This window comes from Phaethon lepturus, unplaced genomic scaffold (genome assembly GCF_000687285.1).
Source record: "Phaethon lepturus isolate BGI_N335 unplaced genomic scaffold, ASM68728v1 scaffold19318, whole genome shotgun sequence".
Lineage (NCBI taxonomy): Eukaryota > Metazoa > Chordata > Aves > Phaethontiformes > Phaethontidae > Phaethon > Phaethon lepturus.
Genome location: NW_010557133.1, coordinates 38,763 through 53,197, shown reverse-complemented (window position 1 = coordinate 53,197; position 14,435 = coordinate 38,763). Strand labels below are relative to the sequence as shown.

General features: G+C 37.3%; 1 protein-coding gene across 1 annotated transcript in view; it reads right to left on the bottom strand.

Annotated features, from left to right (window-relative positions):
* RGS12 (regulator of G-protein signaling 12) overlaps positions 1 to 14,435 on the bottom strand; it is an 85,782-nt gene that overhangs the window by 38,700 nt on the left and 32,647 nt on the right. The window contains exon 3 of the mRNA XM_010292696.1: positions 5,384 to 5,405. Within this exon, the coding sequence (XP_010290998.1) occupies positions 5,384 to 5,405 (22 nt within the window). The remainder of the gene's footprint in view (positions 1 to 5,383; positions 5,406 to 14,435) is intronic.

Genomic DNA, 14,435 nt, shown 5'->3' with positions numbered 1-14,435 from the left:
TGAAATTTCATTTTTAAATGTATTCTGTAGCTTAGAAATATTTACTAAGATGTAACAGTTAACTATGGCAAATTTCTGTAGGCAAAGATAAGACAAAATAAGACAAAGATAAAGAATTAGATTAGGGAGGAATGAAAATGTAACTTTGTATTTTCAACAAGGATAATATTTAAGGACTGTAACTATGCACCACATATACAAATACTTCTCTCTGCCTAATCATCCTGTTAATCAAAGCTAATTCAAAATACTCAGCAAATAATGCCCAAATGTCTTATAAGGAATATTTGTTCACTTTTGCCTTTAAGACATATGAAAGAGCACAACCAAGTCAACTGTTAGCTTCATTAGAGAATACCTGTCACCACAGTGAAACTATTGTGAAAGAAGCTAATGTGAAGCTGAAGAGAATTGTATCTACATTTATTATCTGAAGTATTTTGCTTTAACTCTGCAGGTGGATAAGTTTTATTTTACAGTCCAGGATATAAATAGACACCCACTTCTTGATATATCTGGAACAGTTTCAGCTACCGCTTCACTGCTAGAGGGTTCAATCCCCAGCCTTCCCCAGTGATGAATGACGAAAGCTGCACTCATCCCACATACCAAACTGCTTAAACCTACCTGGCTGACAGAGGGAAATTAGGGAGTAGCCACACAAACTGCTCAACTCCAAACCCACAAGTCGCAGCGCCTTAGGACCCAGAAGGGCTTGCAAAACGGGCGGCACGGCAGTCATTAGCAGGTCAGCTTCGCCCTCCTCCCTCCCAGTGGCGGCTGCCCAGTTTCCCCAGGGCAGGCGGGAAGGCCGAACTGCGATGGGAGTCTCTGGGTGTTTACACCAGTGCGTGATTGCTAACTCCCTTCGACTGCTAGTAGCTGCTCGCTCCAGCTCATCAGAGTTCCTTTGCTATAAACCACACCGGGTTCTCGTTCCTGCGATAACGCTGCCGACTCTGGAGGCCCCACGAAAACAAAGGAACCAAAATAAGACTGCACCTTTGGGAGCTACTGGCGCAGGTCCTCCAAAGTGTTAAAGCAGCATTAAGGGAATACTCATTCACAGTAAACTCTCTCTTCCTGTGGATTTTATTTAGCTAATTCAGATTTTTGTCAGAAAGAACTATTTGAATTCATACTTAATCCTGACACTTAAAAAAAAATGAAGTCAGTTTGCTTTTAAAATCTGTGCAGATTTCTGCTGGGGTACTTGTCAACCTGAAAACAATACAGAACAAGGCTGTCTCCCAGAAGTGGCTTGCTTATTCTAGTTTCTTTTACCACTTGTATCAACAGTTGCAATTAAAACAGTTACAGCCTAGTGCAGGTATACCATTTAGAATCAGAGAAAAAGAAAGGTCAGATGAGAAGAAAAAAAAAACACCAACTATAATGCTAGTACACAATTTATCCAAATCACACTTAAATGAAGACTGTAAGCTGTAACTCCCGCTCCACTCCCCTTGCAGAGGAACGTTTCCAATGTAAGACTTCAGTGTCAGGTTTCCCGACTCTCACAGCTCGTGCATTCCTAGGTACACACAGCCCACCTTGGAAAGCAGGAATTTAACTTGCCAACGAGCCACATATTTCATCTAATGAGCACTCTGTGACGATCATTAGAGGAAACAGAGTCCCGATTCCCACCCTCAAACCGCAAGGCTGTTGCGCAAAGTGGCCTCCTCCTTCTTGTTAAGTGTTTAAAAAAGGAAGATGAGCTATTGGGAATCTCAGGATGCCAAAGGAGTTTACCAAGAAAACCCCAATTTGGATGCTCGGAAGACTTAGCAGTGTTGTGGAGTTTCCTAATGGTTGCCTTCCTTTCTCTTTACCGTGCGGAAGCACCGACTCATCTTGCGTTACCTGCAAAAGGAGGCTCCTTACTCAAGCATCCCGAATCCCAGGGACTTAAATTGATTTCTGGTCTGTTCAAGAACCACCGTACCTAGCTAGGAAGCACCGCTTTCTGTGCACACTCATTCTGTTTCAATTATTACCTTCTTCAAATCGAGAACTGACACAGAATGTTTTATAAAAATCTGCAGAAAACGAATCTTTTACACTTTTTGGTTTTATACATACTGTGGGGGGTCTTGGTTTTATTTATTTTACAAAAACAGCATTATGTAAGAAAATGCATGCATTTAACTAACTTAAATCTTGAAAGTATTCAAGATAAGATGACTTTGAAAATTTTTATTTAAATAATACAAAGCAATAAGTCTGCAATTAATTAGGGATACTTCTGTATGCAGTTGTTCATAAAATCCATATATATTTTTCAGCCAACTAATACTTTTTATTATTGTGAGAACTCCACATATTCCCTGTAATCATCAGAACGTATACATTGATATAAATGAGATATTCCAGTTAATCACTAAATACGTTACCTGGGTAAAGCTGATAAGAACCACTGTGGTGCCACTTAATCAAATACTTCAAGCTATTCACTGAAAGCCATCCTTTTGAATCCATACCAAGCTCAACTGTAACGTCCCGGAACCCATTGGGTGCAGATTAGTCTCACTGTACAGCACATCGTTCCTCTGCAACTTTGAGATAAGGGAAGCTAATGCATTTCCCCCCAGAAACTCCTGGTAGCCTCTGACACCATTCTAAACAAATTGATTCTTTACCCACATGGCTTCAAGCAGAGGAAAGCAACAGTATACTTGACACAAAGCATTATAAAATGCTACATAAATAATTTAAAGAAAAGACCTTTTGCCACTGCTGCTAAAGGAATGTGAATTATTTATGTTAGAGTGGAACACAGCTACAGCAAGCATGTGCTGTCAATGTAAGTGAAAAACGAGTCATATACCTGTTGGAGGAAATAATCCATCTGTATTTATAGTGTAAACAATAGTGTTTTGTTTTATTTTGGATTTCATTGCGGATTTTTTGCTCTACCTTCTTTAGTTTCTTTTTAAAATACAGTTTTACATTATTTATTGTAAACATGAGATTCCTTTCAAAGAAGTCTTTAAGAATGCTTTTCCTTATGAAAAGTCATTCCAGGTGATGAATATTAAAACCAAAAATCAGCAGAAACTACAGCAAAGCAATATGTTAGGAAAAAGACATGCATACACTATCTGTTATACTTAGGTATTTGGAAATAATAGACATCAGCTTTGTGGAACCAATCTCTGCAGGGAAGAGCAGGTAAGAACTGACTTAGAGATTCTTAATAGCTCAGACACCTCACCATCTGTCTGTCTGGGTGATGAATGATGACATACTTCTGCTATATGTCCTTTGACCTTAAGGTTTTCCCTTTGTAAAGTGCCATCTAGGTATCAATAGCCAAAGTCAGACATTAGCTGGGGGCTATTGATCATCTCCGTGATGATACAGACAGCACGGTGCTCAAAACATCAGCCACAACCTGCACGCCGTGTAGACGCTCTCACCGTTCCCACAGCCAGCAGGAGTGGACAGTTTCCAAGATGCAAAGCAGGAGTAATCTGCTAATTACAGCTCGCTGTAGTAACATAAAACGCTTTCTGCTACTCCTAGAGCAAAGGTGCTGCAGATTAATCGATCTATAGCGGTGATCTTGCATCTAAGCATTATTACAGTTTGCATTCTGATTGTCTGCAATTCATTAAGCAAATCAATTACAATTAAGAGTTGCTACTGGTCAGCATCTCTGGAAACAAAACTAATTCAAGTACCTATATCTTTTACATGTTACCTATCTTGCAAAGCCCAAGAGCACAGTTCTGGCTAATGAGAACATCTCAGCCTTGCACAAGCTGAGATACCATGTAAAATAAATGCAAGAAGGGGTAGGCTGTTTCCAGTGCTGGGCGCTAATGTAATAAAGCCGAATGACATGAGGCTTCATTGCCCTTGGAAAGAAAATGTAGAGAGAGCTGTCATGCCTCCTATTACACTGAAGGGATGTATATAAACACATAATAATTACTTTTTACACATAAATTTCCCTTCCCAAACTAAAGCTTAACAATAGTATAGTATCTAGTTATATGTACAAATACTAATATTAAGATTTAGTCTAGGAAAGGAAGTACGCACTGCTATACTAAAGGTTATATTGGTACAAATGTGTCTATCTAGACATGCCCTAAAAAGTGCCAATCTGTGGATCTATGAATGAATTAGTGAGATTAGAGAAGAAGGGAAAAATTTCAGTGCTGTGACATATTCAATAAAAGTGAAAGCCTGAAAATGTAATTCAGACATGAATCAGAGTTTTTTACTCAATGCAGCTCTAAATGAAATTACTTGGGATTTTATTTCATTTTACTTTTTCTGGTTACAGTCTCTCTGGTTCTTATTTTTCCAATCCACTTTCTAGGTATTTAAGGACTGATTTAATATTACTCAGTATAGTTCGACTACCGCTTTTTACATAAATTACACCCTCCCTTAAGTGGCATTTAAAAGAGAGAGTCCATGTTAAATCTTCAACACTAGCTGAAAAAAAAATCGTACAATTCTGCAGAAAAATGCCTATAACTTATTGTCTGTTCTTTCACCTCTGCAACCTACATAGCCATTAGATTTCATGACTTCCCAAAACTATATAGAATTAATTGTGAAAACACAACTACCTACGGAATTGGAATGAAGTACAAAAGTCATATTGTAACAACTGAAAATAAGTCAGATATTTAAAACAAATTTTCAGCTGGAAGCATAAAAAGCTTGAAATGACCACCATATGAGTAATATCACAGGGATCTCCAAGTTTGGATAGGCAACAGAGCAAAATAACATTTATTAACATGGAACAAGAACCCTCGTGGAGACAAGACACAAGTACATTTCATTTTAGCTACAAAAGATCAAATTTTTTATCCCTCAACACCCGGACCTTAATTCAACTACTTCCACAAGGAAAAAAGGTCTGTGCGTTGTCTTGATTTTTGTATCAAACAGGTAACATTTGGGGGAAAAATACGTACTTTTCCCACTATAACATAGGCTACATTTTAGAAATAGAAATGTATAGAAAACCGACCAAAACAGTAGTGTTTCTCTCAACTGTAGTTTTAGTTTTGCAAGGAATCAGAAATTCGGACATGATAGAGTCTTGTGAACAGTATTTCTGTTCAATTTTGCATTTACATGTGCATGTAATATAAAAAAAAATCCTTACCATTCAAAACATTTCTTCAATTTCACTGCACTAATTAAAGCAACAGTCTGTCCCCTTTTTATTTAATAAAATTGTCTTGTACTGTGTCAAAGAAGAGCAAAGTAATAACACATACACAGCACATATACATGCACCACTTCGGACTCCTATCTTGTAATATATCACCTTATTTACTGCATATTATGTTGCTTAATGTAGAAAATTGATTCTTTTTCATCATAAAAGTAAAAACAAGCTTCAGCTTACCTCCATCAGAAACAGTTGCTGACTGCAATAAGAAAGAGAAAAATAAGTGTTACTTAAGTTTCATGATAAGTATTAGAAATCTCCAAGCTTCACACAGTATTTGAAGTGTTAGCTACTTTTATCATCTTATTGACAACAGATAACATGGGAGAGGAGAATCTAAAGAAACCAGCTGTTACTTTCTCACAGGTGTTTCCTCCCCACCATAAAGTTCACCCCAGGCCTTTTAACCACTGTCCTGGAACTTGATCCCGCTAGTGTTTACGGGACAAAGTACTTCCTCCTGTGAGTAGCTACACTGATTCCAATGGCCCTTCTAAGATGAATACAGTCAATCAATTGGTATATGTGAGAAAGTAGGTACCTTAAAAATGATCTGCAAAGACTTAAAATGAAAACATCTCATGTACTTTATTTTCCTGCAGTATCTGGAAATATGTGGAATCAAAATTAAAATTCAGGTATTTTGTCAGTCAGGTGACTCTGAAAACTTCCCCTGCCAATCACTTCTGACTTCCATGGAGGCAAAAGGATGTAAGACTGTTTCCAATAAGCTAGGTAAAAACTCCTCACCATCTCTACTAGCATTTTACATCAAATTTTCAAGGACAATTAGTCTTCTAGTGAAACATTGAATTTTATGTGCTTATCTACCCTAAACTTCTCACCTTTGACCACAGATCACCTCAACGCAGCTAACATTTCTGTAAAATCAGGTAGGTGACCATTTCTCAAACACGTACTCCAGTGCTTGCACTTTGACACTCAGATGAGTGAAAGAGTGGAAGGACAGATGATTTTTGGATTTAAGTTTGTATTGATTTTGAATGGCTATTAAAAGTTATTGTTATTTTAGTTTTGGGAATCTTTTCTTGGTCATATAAAGTGTCCTTGAACCTTTAAGTAACTTTAAGTTAAAAAGAACCTCTCTTATTTTGTACTGCTCTTTAAAAAGCTAGGAAAGAATACCCTGTAATACCTACAATTTCTTCAAGACTGAAAACACACAGAAGAAAAAAACGTACATATATACACAACTCAAGAGAAAAGCTATCTCTCCATAGCTTGCCTGTATTTTCCAGACTTGGCAACAAACATTCCCTCTGCCTTTCAAAATCCACAAAAAACTTTAGTAATCCTTAAAAGAATACTACCTTCTCCTTTCTTTCTCGTTTTTATTTGACTGCAGGATCTCATCTCATGCTGTTAACACTATCCAAAGAACATTACTTGTTATAAACTGCTGTGACCTCACCACTGACGTCATCAGATCAGACCTAATCTAGTTTTTAACATACACGTCTTTTGGAACTTTCAGAGTCTAAACTAGTCTCTATTGATATCATTCCTTCAGATAAACACAAATACAACTTCCATGGAAAAGATCAAAAAAAAAATGGCAATTCTTGTTTCAACTACACAAAAATAAATGTTTCTGAATCTGTGAAGCATAACAATATAATCAAAGTGTGTCCAGGCCAGTCACTTTTTTTTGATATCAGGTATCAAAAAAGTACTTCTATTTTGGGTACAGTTCTTCAGTGAGGTTTAGGACATCTTTTCTACTTCTATTTTGCGCATAAGTCTAGCAAGCATATTTTGCCTTCAGAATCTGTAACAATTCGTGTTTGTAATTTAGGAAATGTAATTTACATTACTGAACTCAGTATTATAAATATGATTGCTTCTAATGTCTTATTCACATATTGTACAGAACAGCTGATGAATAAACTATTTTAACGTCATTTCTCAAAGAATGAAGAAAAGGATGACTCAAAGTAAAGTAATAGTATCAGCTTACACATTAGACAGAAAAAAATAAAATACTTTCAAAATACATACATTTTAGGTATGGTCATTTACTTTGGCAGCTTACATGAATCTAGATTAAAACACCAAGTATAATTCTCCATGTTTTTGAAAGGTATCAAGTAAAATGAATGGGATTCTCCTGATACTTTATGTACCTTAGTAAAGAATATCTTAGTAAAGAATATTAATTTTTTCAAAAACTAGAGAGTTAACAATTGTCAAATAACATTTTAAAGGAAAAATGGTGTGATTTCATAGAAAAGCTCAAACATTACAGTAACAGTACCACTTAATTAAGTTCTATGCACAATAAGATACAGTTTTACCTCAGTCCATTTAGCATAAGTTAATGCAGTGAGCTTTCTACACATCATTGGTTGGTTTTGTGTGTTTATTTTAAATGCTTTGGCCAATGCATTCTCCATTACATGTATCAATATCCTAAAATCTCTCCAAACAAGGCCTTATAATTATTATGTTTAAACATTTTTTTAAAAATTAGTACCCATAGAAAGAACAGAATTTCTTATCTAACTATCAACCACCTATTTCTCTGCTACTAAGACATTTCAAATTTCTCTTTGGTTTCGCCATTTTCCAACTGTATGGGTTGTTTTTTACATTACAGTGTCACTAAAACTAGCCAGCATGTTCTAAGCATTATCAGTTTACTTCTGTACATCACAGAATAAAATTTATTTTAAGACCATTACTTTAAATTCATCTGTGTAACTGAACTAAGACCACTTAATTCAATAAAACCAGCTAGAAACTAAAGTTTGTAATTATTGTGTAAGAATTTACAGTAATATGTTCAAAACATGTTTGTGAGTATTTAGAAATCTTAATATAAATCTGCCAGAAATCGCATGCAGTCCACAATTTAGACAAACCAGCTTCTCTTCTAAACTGTTCAGCTGAAACTTGTCTAGATTTGTCCAAAGGCATAAGTTGCAAGACCAGATTTTTTTAAATACTATGATGATCTCATTTTTAAAAATCACTGTATGTTGGGGGCTGTTTTTCATTCTTCAGCTCTCATGCTTACCACCACTGGAGGCTCTTCAAGACAAAATTTGATCTACTATTCATATAAAGTTTGATTATTTGATGAAATATAACACCACATATGTACTAAGAACTACCTATTAAAAAACACATGTATTAAAAAAGCTATAAAACTGAACAGTTCCTGTATATAGCCATTTCTGAAAGACGAGGAAGGGTATGACCCTGTGCCAGTTAGGGCTAATGTGAAGATTAAAAAAAGAATTATTTAAGTAGTTCATTCTGAACGACAGGACATACATGTATTCATTTGGTGAATGTACATATGAACTATCACCCAGAGATAAAATCTAATTGTAGTCAACCCTCAAATCTTTCACAACCAGATAAGAACTGAAATTAGTTCTTCAAATTACCCTGACTTCCAAGTTGGTTTAGGAAAAATCACATGGTATATACCAGGAGTCTGATGGCAACAAATTACCAAAATTTAAAAAATAAATCTAGTTTAGGAAAGCTAAAATGTCTTCCAGTATAGCTCTTCACGGGAACTCTGCTTGCTCATCTAGCTGGGTTAGCAGCCGAGGCACACAGGCACACCCCCCGCAAAGGGGGAGGATGCAACTCTCTTCCCTAGGCTTCAGGGCAAGACCTTGAACCCTGTGAGCCAAGTGAGGAGCTCGGTGCCAGGGCCAGCAAGCTGAGCAGTGGCCTCCCAGTTATCATCCGCCATAAAAGACGTTTGAGGTCTCTGTAAGCTGGCAAATGCTTCAGCATATTAGACAGCATAAAGTTCTGATTAAGGGAAAACACGTAAAATTTCTCTCTGTATCATCTCTCTTTGCTAGGTAGAAACACCAGAAGGGCCCATGAGTTTTTTGATGTCATGTTCAGGATCTGCTTGCAACAAATCCAAAAGAGTATTAGCTTACAAAAATCAGCAGGGAGAGAGCTACTTTGTGAGTACATAAACTTTTTGTTCCAGAATAGAAACAGGCAACATAGTATCTCCCACCAACAGCAGGGTAAACAGGGAGAGAGAGAGGGCATAAAGGAGAATAATTCATAAGGTTGAAAGAGCCTTTTAGCTTTCATGGTCTATAACCTACTAGATGTGTGCACCACTGCATGAAAGTATCCTGTTGACATCTTTCAGTGGACAGAAACCCTTATCCAGAAGACCCACCTAGTTCCATTTACATGGGTCAGGTCCCAGGAAACCAAGTACTGTCAAAGTCTGCTATAAAAACACGATGCAGAAAACCCAAAAATACCCTACCCATATCCCAGACATTACACTGAGCAAATAAATCCACGTGTACAGACTACCCAGGTAACACAATACAAAAATGTCCTTTTTCTCAAAATTTGTCATTCAAGTCAAAGTCACACTCAAGTACTTGAGAGGAACAACGGGAAAGATGGAGATACCAGGAGATGACACATACTAGGAAATGCCAGGCCTTCGCAAGAAAATGGAGCAATATGAAATCATCTGTGCTAATAGAATGTGGGTGAGTGCCTTCCTGAGTCAAAAAAGACATACATATTTCCAACTCCTTCTGAGATACGGAGGGATGAAATCTGTAAGCAGCGTGAAAAAGTATTCCTCTCTCCTACCCTCACAGTAACAAAATCACAAACTAAACAGAAACATCTATTTCTTTCTTGGGCATCCAGAAAGATTCAGAGAAAAAGGATTTAAAAGGATTAAAAATGACCTCTCTGTGTGTCCCTTCTAAAGCACACTTTCTTCCAATACAAGCATCAACTTTTTGCTCCATCCAAAGAATTCTCTGACTGCTGCCTTCAGAATCTGTCAGACTTACCTAGTACAATATTATACTACACAATATTTTACAGAAGCCCCTCTAATTAAGCCTTTCAGCTTGGAATAGCGTACCTAGCTCCACTAACCTTCTAAACTGATTTTCTCATGCAATTTCAACATACAAAATAAGTTTGGGAAACTTGCTGTGTTCTTTGAGAGATGAAGCACTGAAGATTTACAGACTGAATACAAATAGCCAACTTTCAAACATTCTGTCACTTAGCTCAGGGAAAGCGTATCACTCAGTCGACTGTCTGCTTGCATCTAGCTTTCTTCAAACTCCTTATTAAATCACCTGAAGCAACTTCTCCTTTTGCCAAGGTATGAATTATGATCAGGTCCCTAGATCTTCAGTCACATTACTCCAGGACTTACATTACATACACCTATTTTCATCCTTTTAAATACATTACAGCATTAACATTGTGCAAATGCCATGAACTCCAGTGATCTCTGGGAGGGAGATCATTTCTCAAAATATGTTATACACTGTTCTAACATTAAAAAAAAAAAGCCATATTACTTATAAATTATTGCTAGATTTTCCTTCTAATAAATAATCTCAAATGTACTTCTCACCTAAATATTAGAGTAATATTGTAGTATTTTTATCCTCGTTTCAAAATATTATTGCAATTAATTTCATTATTTAGAATTCTGTGAGAAGGATGCCCCTTTAGAATACCACTTAAAGGAGGTCTATTACATAATTTGTCTTTTCAATTCTCTGCCACCAAAGAAGTGCATTCATAATAGTTAATACAAAAGTATGATAGATGTAAGAATTCCCAAGGAAAAATAACACAGTACAACTACTGTACAATAATTTTACTGAATACGTTTTTCTCTGAAGGTTAACTATTTTTGTCAAATATTTGGATCTATAAAAACAACATATGAACAGTAAATGATGTGATACTTGGAATTCCTTTAAGAAATAAGTGTTCAACTTTTTAGCCCAAATAAAACCATTCTTATCACATATAAACACAGTGCCTTAAATGTCAAATCCATCCCTAAGATTATTTTTACAAAGATATATACAAAATATATACAGTTTTAGCTAAAGATATGATATTGATGTAATGGTACAGAAAGCATATACAAAATACATTGCACAGAAGTAAAAAACAGGCACAGATTATAAACATACTGATTTTTTAGCTTTATACATATTGGGCACAGTTCATAAATACATCTCAAAATCTGAATGTTAGTTGGTACAATTAGATTTCCTTTACTCTAATAATAAAACCCAATGTTTGCATTTACAAAGGAATTTTAACTCAAATACTTTAAAGTAAAAAAGCTTACAGGCTAAGCAAAAAGCATTCTGAAGCTGATAACATTCTTCTCTAATTTCTTGCCAATAACAATAGCCTCTTCTAATTTCTCACCGCAATGATGCCTTGCCTTAGCTAAATATAATTCGTATCACTTACCCGCTCTTCATAAGAAACAGCAGTTATTTTTCCTAACAGTACTCTTCCTAAATTCATCTTCACTTAATATGGAAAAAGCATTTCCTTAACGCATCAGCTTCTCAAAGATTAAACTAAAAAATTCAGCCCTGTTCCATGCCTGTACATGCCAGTAAAGTTTAAAGGCATTTCGTATGAAGTTCTATTTTACTCCCTTTATGTTACCCATAGCAACAGGCCAATGCAGGAAGCTGTGGTTCGTCAGGGATTCAGATTAGATCTCAATTATCTCTCACCAGAAAAGCTAGATCATTTTATATAAATCATGCTGATTGTATTTTAAAACATTTCCTATAACAAATCAGGAAAATAAAATTATGCTGAATTGTGTGATAGTCCTGTATTCAATAAAACAGATTTCCAGACAGTTTTCAGAAAAAGATTAGTTAATCACCCTAACATTAGCTATAGAAACATTTACATAGTAAACCATTATTTTCAGAGGTTTACATCATGCAAGCCAGAATAAAACAGGACCTCAAACAGTCTATTCTCCTTAACTTTTCAGTGGTTAACACTCTAAACTGCACGTAAAAATGCGCAGCGCAAGGAAACTTCTCGTATCTGGCTAAACCTAGGAGCAGCCGTTGTCATTAGGGACGAAATTCTCCTCTCAGAAAGCCACTGATACTCTGCCCTTCCTTCCTCACTACCCCAGCCTGTGCTCGATCGATGTCAAGGCAGCTCTTGCCCAGCGCCTTAGGAACAGAGAGCAAAACAGGCTACTTGCAATGTAAGAGGGAAGTGCTATTGCCTGTAACAGCACTGTCTTCCAGGGACTGTATATGGAGAGTATAGGATTTCGGCAAGTTTGCTGCTATGCACAAGAGCGGTAGTACCTAAACCATTCACTGCTATTATTTTTTAAGCAATTAAGTGATCAGAATATAATTTTCTGCTAAAAATAAACACCAGAACTGCAAACTGGGAACAATCGGTGGGCATTTTTGTGTTACTGGGATGTTTTTAAAGCCAAGGTGGACTTAGTAGCAGTAGCTTAGGAAAAAGGAATCTTCTCCCTTGTTCAGTGCAGCATGTGGAATCCCCCACATCCATACAGTTCCTAGGTTGAGCCCCTAATATAAAAACAACCCTACGAAGAAGGCAAATACGACTCTGAACTTACACAGAGAGAATATGAGGCAAAAAGAAGCTAAGAGCTTGTACTCAAGATCTCACAGCAAAATTGTCTTCCAAAAGACAGTCCAAGGCTGCACATCTTCCCATTTTTTGATTTAGGATGAAGAGACCTGGTTAACAGAAAACTCAGTCTTCTCAGAGTGATCAGTGAAGAAATTTTAAGGTAATTGCAGATGAAAATGGAGGAACCATACTTTAACAAGCTTTCCAAAGACATAAGCAAATTCCTCCAATGGACAAAGTTAATTCTATGATTGAGTACTTGTTTGAATAGGCACACCACTGCACTTTAGAATGCTGTCTTCTAGAAGTATTTAATACCATGAAGAAATGCAATGGAACCAAATGGGTGCATAGACAGGAAACGAATGTGTTTTACAAATTACACCCTCTGTTATTTTAGGACTTAAGCAAATGTCCTGTGGTACTTGCACAGAAGAACAGTTTTACTGTGTGTGGATAAGTATTAAAAAATTAAAATTTTATAAAGAAAAAAATGCCAAAGCTCTTTAAATACTGCAATACTATTCCATGATTCTATGATTTCGCTTGACACTAAAGCAAGTGGGATGCAGAATGTATTTTCACTGTCAATACTTTAATCAAACAGCAACACCATTGCAAATATGCAGGTGACCAGGTGCATACTAATCCTTACACTGGATAAGTAAAAAGCACAAATGGATCAGAAATGGCTAGAGAACTTTCCTTTGAACACCCCTTTGGGGTAACACAAAAAAAAGCACTTCTATCAATAGAGTTTACTTAATCATAGAATCACAGAACCATTAAGGTTAGAAAGGACCTCTACGATCGAGTCCAACCGTCAACCCAACACCACCATGCCCACTAAACCATGTCCTGAAGTGCCACATCCACACGTTTTTTGAACACTTACAGTGATGATGACTCCACCACCTCCCTGGGCAGCCTGTTCCAATGCTTGACCACTCTCTCAGTAAAGAAATGTTTTCAATATCCAGTCTAAACCTCCCCTGGTGCAACATGAGGCCATTTCCTCTCGTTCTATCGCTAGTTAGTTGGGAGAAGAGACAAACACCCACCTCACCATAACCCCCTTTCAGGTAGTTGTAGAGAGCAATGAGGTCTCCCCTCAGCCTCCTCTTCTCCAGACTGAACAACCCCACCTCCTTCAGCCGCTCCTCATAAGACTTGTGCTCCAGACCCCTCACCAGCTTCGTTGCCCTTCTCTGGATACACTCCAGCAACAAAACGTCCTTCTTGTAGTGAGGGGCCCAAAACTGAACACAGGATGCAAGGTGCGGCCTCACCAGTGCCGAGTACAGGGCTACAATCACTTCCCTACTCCTGCTGGCCACACTATTTCTGATACAGGCCAGGACGCTGTTGGCCTTCTTGGCCACCTGGGCACATTGCCGGCTCATGTTCAGCCGGCTGTCAACCAGCACCCCCAGGTCCTTTTCTGCTGGGCAGCTCTCCAGCCACTCCTCTCCAAGAGGCACTTGGCCTTGTTAAACCTCAAACAATTGACCTCAGCCCATTGATCCAGCCTGTCCAGATCTGAATGTTCAAGCTAAGTCCTCTAGGAATCACCTAGAAAGCCCAAGAGTACTAGCAGAGTTTTAACAGGTGAGGATGTTACCCATGAGAATGATTCGGAGAAAAATAACTCCACATGCAATGGGATGTAGCTGCAAGACTAGCAGTTCACCAGCGCAACCCTAGCGAATATTGTTAGGAACACTGCGTGTGGGCAAGGTTTTATACATTCTAGGCACTCACACTTGGCATTAGAAAC